We start from the raw sequence: 9,997 nt of genomic DNA, 5'->3' as shown, positions 1-9,997 counted from the left end.
TTAACCCTTTAAATGGACATCTTTTTACAGGTTTCTTTACACTCTCCTATAACCCAAGAATAGGTCAGTCAGTTTGCATTGAAGTTCCTGTAGTTAATGAATAATAAGCCACAGTATGTAATAAGCCTGGGATTTTAAAGGGGGTTATGGAAATATGCAATCTGTAAGAAAAAGTGGGTAGAAAGTCCTAAAACAAGAACTGAATAACTACAAAAAGCATTACAAAAAAATAATGTTTACAGGAGAAGGGAAAAACATGCCTGGATTTTAATGTAAGTTAATAGAAGAAGATTCTTTTTTCACCCCTCATCCCTACCACTTAGCTCTTTGCCCTCCGCTTTGCACATTTATGACTAGGGGTAGGGTGGCCCAATTCTTGTTGAGATAGAGGGGTAGGGCAAAGTGTTAGGGCTACAAGGCCTACAAGGTTTTTCAGACTCCAAACAGAGTGTTGTGAGAGGAAAAAAAAGAAAAACTGGCAAGATGGCTGAGCAAACAACCAAAGAAACCCACAAATGTGAGAGTTTTCCCCTTTACAGTGACCACTGCATTAGCTTGTTTAAAGGTGGTTCAGTGTATTATGGTCCTTTTCTTCAAAACAAGCATAAAAATGCCTTGGTAGCAAGCTAGCTAAATTACCTGTTCCACCTTAAATAGTTCGGCTATTCTGACACCTGAAGGGGCACAATGTAAATGCTGCTTCCAACCACCCCCCCCCAACCCCCTTGCAGGGTCGGCTACAGAGTAGAGCTAGTACCTTCTTGTTCGTTTTTATTTGAGGGTCCCATTTCAGAGGGGGCAAAAGGCAAGGTGTTCCAAGGTGTTCCAAGAGGCAAAAAAATAAATGGAATTGGGCCTTTCTTGAAGTCATTTTGGAGCATTTCTATTGTACATTCATTGTTAAATATTAACATGGCATAAACGGCAGCTGGTAATTTCCAAATGTATTAAAAAATGATGGAGATAAAAGGTTCCAACAGGGATGATATGCACATTGATCATTTGGATAATCTCTGTAATAGCATGTTTTATATGGTTTACAACGGCATTGTAGACAGTCAGGCTGTGACTATAATGAGCACTTAGTAAAATTCAGGATGTCATATTCAAACAAATGATGGTTTATGTGTTCAGAAAACCAGTTTTGGCATTTCATACTCAAAATGAAACTGAGCAGACTGATTTGTGAAAATGTCAGAGCTAGATCTGATCAAAGACAGAGTGCGCTTGTGTGTTGCTTTGCTGTGGGTGATGGATGCTATACGCTGTGTGAAAGCTGAAGGGAATCATGCCGCAGCTGGGATTTAAGAGTTTTGATGCAATTTACTTACTTGCTTAATAGCTTCCAGTAAAGTGCCATCATTTGCAAGTGGAGTTCCAGCCTGTTAGACACCTGCAGGTGTTCATTATGTAAACGAGGTATTTTTTCTTTTGATATTTTTAATATGGAAACCCCTATCTCGGCATCTTTTGGGAACCATACCACAACAGTGTCATGCAAAAGGTTGTGCAAAAGGGTAACACTTTAGTGTCGGGTAGTGATCATAAGGCTCCATGACACCTGAATAAACTTGTCATGACAACTGACATAACCCTACATAAACCCTACATAAACCCTACATAAACCCTACATAAACCCTACATAGGCTGATTCCAATAGGTGTCATCTGTCATAAAGATTACTTTAGCTAACTTTGATGAAAACTGGCAAATGCAACCTTTATAGTGAATTATGCCTATTAGTCATTATTAATTAGCATTACAATGTAGAGTTAACGTGAAGTCTCTACAGAGGATGTGCACAGCAAAAAATGTAATATGACCAACTTTTGCATATGACTGTAGATAAGTGTCAGAAACCACATACGCTTATCTACTAGAGATTACTTAACGGCACGGTTTGAAGCGAGCATGTGATGACTGCCGTTAACACCATGCTAATTAGCATACATACAGCATGCTTCTGTTACATGTCGGCTCACGGCTGCAGTGAAAATACCCTAAATCTTGATGTTTGACCCTCCTGTTAGGTTCAGCTGTAAGAAACAGCAATAATTTTCCCAGGTCAAATTGTATGTTTAACCATCCAAAAGTAGTTCAAAAAATGTTTTTACCCATAAACATTATCTGTAGCTCACTTAGTATGAATTTCTTTTCTGCAATCAAGTTTTTTAAACCCATTACAGATAATCAGTTACTTATAATAACACCCATTCAAAATTTTATTACAGACAGTTGTTGTTTGTTTATTTTTTTTTTTTCCTGTATCTTTAAACTTTATAACAGGTCAAATTCACCTGCAACATAACAGTAGTGTTAATATTTCCAGTTTGAGACTGTCCTAAGAATGTTGCAAGATTTTTTAAGAGATTTTAAGTTGGCAGTTTAGCATTATGTCTTGAAGCAAGCACAATGATCCACCAATAGAATAGGAGATAAACTGAAATAAGCTATATAATATTCTTATAGCAATGTATAATCATTGGATTTATTAGATTATATGAACTTTTAACTTTTAAGGGAATTCCACTGATTTGTCAAAGTGTCTCCATAATTCAGTTTTTCAGAGTGGTTTGGTGTGAAATGGTTCAGGTTTCTTTACAATGGTGGTGACAGGAAGCAGGGGTTGCCATGACTACAACACTAATATGACATTTTATTTACAATCCAAAACTACCAGTGAATCTACACGTGCCTTCTGAGTTTCATATGCAATGCTGATGATGGGAAAATAGTGGAAAATTATAATAATCCATTTTTTTGTCTCAGTCATAAAGCAGTGCATTCATAACCATTTCATTTAATAACTTTCTGTGAGGGAGCTTTTAGACGTGAATGTCTGGTTCCCATCACCACGACTGTGAACAATTCTGACTTGGTAAGTTTCTCTAGAATGGAGTGTTTCACACCAAACCACTCTGAATGACTCTGTTTACAACTTCGCGTTTGAATTCTAATGAAATTTTGGTGAACTATCCCTTCAGTGCTGATGCTGTGGATGTTAGAGTGAGTTGAAGATCACAGAGCTGCTTCTGAGAACTTTTTGCAGTTTGTTCTGCGAGAGTTTGTGTGTTTTGCATCTTGTATCCCTGCATAACCCTCCTCTCCACACACACACACACACACAAACACACACACACACACACACACATCCTCCGCGTGGATGTATGGACTCAGTTTCCATGGCAACGGCAGCGGGTGGCGGTGCAGTCTGGGCAGACTGTAGACGGAGGAGTGAAAGGAGAGCAGATGTGCCGGCAGCGCTGCACACAAACATCAAAGTGTCTAATTTAGAGACATTACAGAAACGCCCCCACACATACATATGTGAATGAAAGAAGAACACTTACATCCCCCTCCATCCCTCCATCCCTCCCTCATTCACGCTCTCACTCACTCCCTTTCTGTCCAGCTATCTTTCTATCCACCCCCGTTTCTCTCTCTTCTCTTCTCTCATTTCTCCATCCTTCTCTCTCTCTCCATCCATCTCTCTCCTGTTTCTCACTTTATACTTCTTTAAATCTCAACTTTCTCTCACGCCCTCTCATTCTCTTTTCTGGCCATCTACCCCCCCGTTTCTCTCTTTTTTTCTCTCATTTCTCTTCCTTTCCCTCTCTTTTCTCTCTCATCCATCTCTCTTCTTTTCTCTCATTTCGTTCTTTCCCTTTCTTTTCCCACTCTCCTCCATCTCTCTCATTTCTTTTTTCTAATTTGTCCCTCTTTCTCTTCCCTCTCCTATCTCACGTTCCCTTTTTCTCTCATTTCTTTCTTTCTCTCTCTCTTCTTTTCCCTCTATCATCCTTCTCTCTCTCTCTACTTTTCTCTCGTTTCTCTTTCTTTCCCTCTCTCTTTTTCCAGTTTCTCACTTTCTACCTTTTAAATCTCCATCTCTCCATCTATCTGTCAATCCACCCTGTTTCTCTCTCTCTCTCTCTTTCTGATCCATTTTTCTATCCTTAACCTCAGCTCTTCTATCATCTTTCCCTCCATCCCTCTCTCTATCCTATTTCTCACTTTCTAAATTTGCCTCCAACTCTCTTCCTTCTTTTTTATCTTTCTCTCTCTGTCCTTCTTGTTTATCTCTTTTCTCCTCCCTCTATGTCTCAATCCCTTTCATGCTATCTCCATCTCTCCTTTTTCCCCTTTTCCTTCCTCTCTATCATTCCCTCTTTTCTCTCCGTCTATCTCTTAACCCTCCGTCCTTAAGTTCCTTATTCTTTCTTTCTCATCCATTTATCTCTCATTTTCTTTTTTCTTCTCTCCTTGTCTCTCTTCTTTCACCCATCCCTCTCTTCTCTTTCCTTGCATACGTTCCTCCTTCTCCCTTTCTCTCTCTCATAAGTTTATGTCTCACTTTCTCTCTTTTTCCTTCTATCCTTGCCATTTCTGTACTTTTCCCTCTTCTTTTTTTCATTTTCTGTCCTTCCCTTCCTCCCCACATCTCTCCATCCTCACCTCATCCCTTCTTTTTTCTCTAGTTCTCTCTCTACTTTCATCCTTCTCTATCCACTCCTTTTACCTCTTTTCTCATTCTGCTCTTATTTTCTTTACCCTTCCGTCCCTTTCTCTTGTTCTTGCTTTATGCTTCCCTCTTTCTCTCATTCCCCTCATTTATTCTGTCCTTTCCTTTCTTTCTCTCTTTATCCTCACCTCATCCCTATTTCTCTCTCTCTCTCTCTCTCTCTCTCATTCTTTTCACACAGTCGCCCCCGCACACCCTGTGGTGAGCTTATGGCAATCAGGGGTGGGCGGTGACCGGCTCATTCGATCGCTACGGTAACGGTGGCTGGTGTGGTGTGAGCGAGTGAAGCATGTGACGACTCGGTGGATTTCCACTACAGTTCAGTCAGCTGAATAAACCTATCTGTGCTCGTCCTCCTCCAAGTGCAGCCGTATCTCTCCCACAGTGTCCTTCCATCTCACCGTATGCATCAGTCCGCGTTCACATTGTGTTGTAGTATGGCAATCACATGTGAGTTATATTTAGATCGGTTCAGTCTCTAGTGTGCCAGCCAGGCAGGCCGCTGTCTGTGTGTGTGTGTGTGTGTGTGTGTGTGTGTGTGTGTGTGTGTGTGTGTGTGTGTGTGTGTGTGTGTGTGTGTGTATGTGCCCACAGATTGTTGAGGTTTTCTGTAACAGCCACAATCGCACACTGGATTTCACTAAAACCCTCACAGACCAGAACACTCTTATTCTCAGTAACTGGTAAAAGTGACCACAGAGTCATCAGCCTGGGGAAGTTGCACTGAACAGATTATGGACTTAAGATGCAAATAATAATGGCAATCTATGAACTCTGACTACAGCACAAGTCATTAACTGTAACTACAACATTAACTGTGACTACACCATTAACTACAATCTATTAACTATAACTATAACATTACTTAGAAACCATTAACTGTGACTACAATACTAACAAAAATCCATTTATTGTAACTATAACATTAACTAGAATGCGTTAACTATGATTACAACATTCACTACAGTCCAACTATAACTACAACTTTAATTGCAATCCATTAACTGTTGCTACATCATTAACCTGTTAACTGTAACTACACCTTTAACTGCACTCCATTAACTGTAACTACATTACCTGCAATGCATTAATTGTAATTACAACATTAAGTACAATCCAGTAACCATAGCTACATTAAATACAATCAATTAACTGTAACTACAGCATTAATTACAACCCATTAACTGTCACTACAATACTATCTACCATTTATTGTAACTATAACATTACCTAGAATCCATTAACTGTGACTACAACATCCACTATAGTCCAGTAGCTATAACTACAATATTCACCACAATCCATTAACTATAATTACAACATTAACTATAATCAATGAACTGTAACCAGAACATTAACTATAATCAATTAACTATAACTACAATATTAACTACAATCAATTAACTATAACTACAATATTAACTACAATCAATTAACTATAACTACAATATTAACTATAATCAATTAACTGTAACTACAATATTAACTACAATATATTAATTGTAACAACATTAAGTACAATCTTTGAACTGTAACTACAACATTAACTTCAATCCAATAACTGTAACTAGATCAAAGAAGTACACTGAAGATCCATTAATAATAACTACAACATTAATCTTGTACAACAACCTCATACTTATCTAACATAGTTTTTCTTACACTTTTTACTTACCTGACAAATTAAGGTAAGGGGGGAATGCAGTCTGAGATCACTAACAACCTCAGGTCTGCATTTAGGTCTTCATTGAAGTCTTAAGACTTTCTTACTGAGTCTGAATCCAATGCTTTTAATTATGTTGATTGCAAGTTTTAGATTTTATTAAGAAATCTGTAACTGTAACAGAAATAAATTATTGAAAGAACCTGCCTTACCTATGAGTGTCTATGAGTGTTTAGTACAATTACATGCACTAATCTCACCCTACCTACCTTCTCTCTTATTCTTTCTTTCTCAGGTGAGACGTTCTGAGTGCAGGGCCGTGTGAGGTGTGGGTTTTGCGTGATGCTGTTCAGCAGGGATGCTGTTCATCTCTCTCCACACCCCTCTTTCTCCCCAGCAGCACATGTGACCTAGTGCAGCCCCTCAGGCCTGGGGTTTAGTACCCCATGAATCCCAGCCCGGACCGCGGCAAAGAGTGCCTCCCCCCAAAAAAGCGGGAATCCCGACAGGGTTCGTCTGAACAGCGCCACCTGGAGGACGACTTTAAACACCCGGCACCACTCCGAAGCCGGCGACAACAAGTGTCCGAGGGCAGGGAAAGTGGTGGAGATTCACGGTTTGATAAAGATCTTCTCCCACCCCCTCCACCTCCACCACCCCCTCTGCCACCACTTCCCTTGGGACTGCCATGGCAGATGCCCTATCAATCCTCCCTACACCACCCATTCTTGCCCAGCCAGGCAGGGGAAAGACGTGGGTCAGGGTCACCATCTTGGAGAGACAGTGGAACCGAACCTCAACCAATCCCTCACCACTCCCGCTGGCTACGGGGCGACATGTCTCCTTTAGGTTTGCAGCCACCAATCTCCGTGCCTACCTTCAAGAGCACTTATGCAGTCGAGTCCAGGGATATGTGGCCCTATTTCGGACCCACAAGGCGAGAATACACCTCCTCTCTCTTCTCTTCCCATCATCTCTTTCCTCAGCCCTCAATGTACCCCCCTGATCTTCTCCCAGACAGCAGGCTCAGGTACCCAAATAGGAGGCCCAATGGTCTGGATGGCCCAGGAAGTAGATCTGAATCAAGCTCAAGGCTAGCTTCCAGTTCAGACTGTGGAAATGATGCCCGATCCAGACTGGGTGGTAGTTCCCATTCCAACGGTAGGAAGAGGCATCAAGAAGATCTGGCAGGCCGCAGTACAGGAAGAGGTACCCTGTCCCAGGAGGGTCCTAATGCACATTCCTTCCTACATGAGCCTGACAGGGACCCTAGGACTCTGGGAATGCCCAAACCTCCCAACCCCCATGTATACACCTCTGATTCACGGACAGGTAAGGCAACAGCTCCTCATGAACCTTCCAGTGGAAGTGCCTCCCAGGCTCAGATCTATTACTCGCTGGGGTCGCTGTACCCCTCTGTTCACCAGAACCCTCAGGCGCTCACCAATCTTAGCCCCTCAGGTCCCCCTCCTTCTCCTTTGAGGAACTCCCAACACTCTCCACACTCTCAGCACAACAGCCATGGGACCGATCAAGAGCAGGAGCTTTCTCCAGCATCCTACCGTCCTTCGGTTTCAATCCTCAGTGGCCCTGACCCACCCCCAAGTGCAGTCCTACCTCATTTCGCCAAGGGTTCCCTTATCGAATTGGCCAGCGGCCGTCTGAAGAGGGTGGAAGAGCTGCGGACAGAGGATTTTCTGCACAGTGCTGACACCTCGCCTGAGTTCCACCTGAGTACCTGCACCATCCTACTCATCTCGCCTGGCCCCGCTGACGGCTTCAACCATCTGCAGGTTCTGCTTGCTGACCGCAACACTCAGGTAGGTCCAACAGGAAGAGTGAGTACCTAAGCCTAACCCTAGAGCAGTGGTCGCCAACACTGTTCTTGGAGCTCAACCTTCCTGCAAACACAATCTGCCAGAGCTAATTAACTTATTGATTAGTTGGATCAGATGTATCAGTGTTGGGTTAGGTGGAGGCAGTATATTAGATGCAGGTTGGAAATAAACTCTGCAGGATATAGATCTACAGAGGGAGGGTTGTCCCAGAGACTAATCAAGTTACAAATTATTCACAAGAAAAGGTATTGGAAATGATGACCCATAGCTGTAACATTTTAGGGTACTGTCACCTTCAAGAAAGTTGATGTGGATGAAGAATGTGGATGTCCTGTGGTTGTGATAATGTCATGTGGTGAACGTTTTATGCAGATGACGTCAGTCAGACTTTTGTTATTTGCTTGCTGGTTTCCTGTACCATTATCCATAAGCAGTGGTGAACAGCAATGGTTGTAAATTCTGTTGAATTCAATTGAAAGTATAAGCTGATAAATCCAATATTCTTAGTAATGATGGACGTAAGACCTGAGAATAATCCTGGTTTTACAATGTAATGTTACTGAGAACATGGTATTTATTATATTCTGTGATTTTCTGCTCACCACCTTGGCATTTCCCTTTGGTGATGCTTTAGCTTTGCTAAGCAGAAGTAAACAGCTGGTTTGTGCGAATTTTCACACTATTTTTCTTCATGACGTGTCAACCCAGGCCTGTATTGCCAGCAAACCAACTGTACTTTAGGTGCAACTGCGTCATTTGATGCTGGCTGGTCTTCACACTATGCAATCTCTGAACTTGTGGAACTTTTGAAATATTATATAACTAGCAAGACTGGTACTTATATAAATCATCAAGTCATGAGTCATTCCATCACTTAGATAGAAAAAGGAATTGAAGACTCATTTGGTTAATTTACAGTGTTTCATTTGTAAACATTATATTTTACTTGTTCAGATTATCTTCTACATTCCTAAAGTGTAGAGAACAGCACCTATATACACTAACATTCAAAAGTTCACAGGTTTCAATAAAAATGTTTCATGTACATGTATAACATGATTCCATTCCATTTGAGATATTTTTGATGTAGTCTACACATGATGAATAGAGCTGTAGATGATTCATGGATGACTGAGAAAGCTGTAGAACACTGAGAATAAAGTTAAAATAAAATTCCCATTCTGAATACCTTGGTTAATTTAATATAATATACAGTTGTATGCAAAAGTACAATACAATATATAATTTGACCAGGAATGTTTTTGAACTTTATGTTTTACTAAACTGATTCAAAGTCAGAGCTGAAACATGTTTGGGACTTTTAACAAACCTGGACTTCAGCCTAAAATCCTTTTGCTTTAAGTGACCAACTACCTTGATCATCTTTATTTTATTAAAACTAATGAATGAACATGACATTTTCTTACTACCAAAATACTGCCCAAACTTTACCAAATGTTTCAGCAGTGACTGTTTCAGTAGTGACAGTTTGATCTCAACATGACTAACACAGCTTTGAGCAGCTGTGCCCACATGAACGCATCATATTTTCCATTAAACCATAAACAAGTTGACAATCTGTGTTTCGGTGTGGACAATATAATTTAATGTTCCACACTGAATTTCAGACTTTTGGACGAATTCATGTGGCCATCAAGGACAGGGATACAGTTTCACTTCCTGCACGAAAATGCAGGGGTGTGGCTAAGGCTCTGCCTGCAACCTAAAATTCTGTGTTATGGTAGTGACAAGCACTTTTTTTATTTAAAAAAAAAAGTGTAAATTTAGTGGTTAGGGATTGGCACAGACTCTTCCCAATAGAAAGTACCCTATACATAATGATGGTGTATATAATGTCTTTGGTTTAAATACAAAATACAAAATGGTTGCAATTATCTAAGGTCTGAATAATTCGTTTTTTTACTTTGGGAGTGCAGTTTGATCTATTTCAGATGGTCTATAAATAAAGTTAAC

At 40.7% G+C, this 9,997-nt stretch overlaps 1 protein-coding gene across 2 annotated transcripts in view; it reads left to right on the top strand.

Annotated features, from left to right (window-relative positions):
- zmp:0000000926 (ataxin-1-like) overlaps nucleotides 1–9,997 on the top strand; it is a 49,829-nt gene that overhangs the window by 31,382 nt on the left and 8,450 nt on the right. For both annotated transcript variants that reach the window (XM_017715583.2, XM_017715585.2), the window contains exon 2: nucleotides 6,481–8,005. In XM_017715583.2, the coding sequence (XP_017571072.1) occupies nucleotides 6,632–8,005 (1,374 nt within the window). In that variant the 5' untranslated portion in view covers nucleotides 6,481–6,631. The remainder of the gene's footprint in view (nucleotides 1–6,480; nucleotides 8,006–9,997) is intronic.

The sequence above is a fragment of the Pygocentrus nattereri genome, chromosome 9 (assembly GCF_015220715.1).
Source record: "Pygocentrus nattereri isolate fPygNat1 chromosome 9, fPygNat1.pri, whole genome shotgun sequence".
Classification (NCBI taxonomy): Eukaryota; Metazoa; Chordata; class Actinopteri; order Characiformes; family Serrasalmidae; genus Pygocentrus; species Pygocentrus nattereri.
Note: the sequence above shows the minus strand (reverse complement) of the source record. Positions and strands in the feature narration are given on the sequence as shown.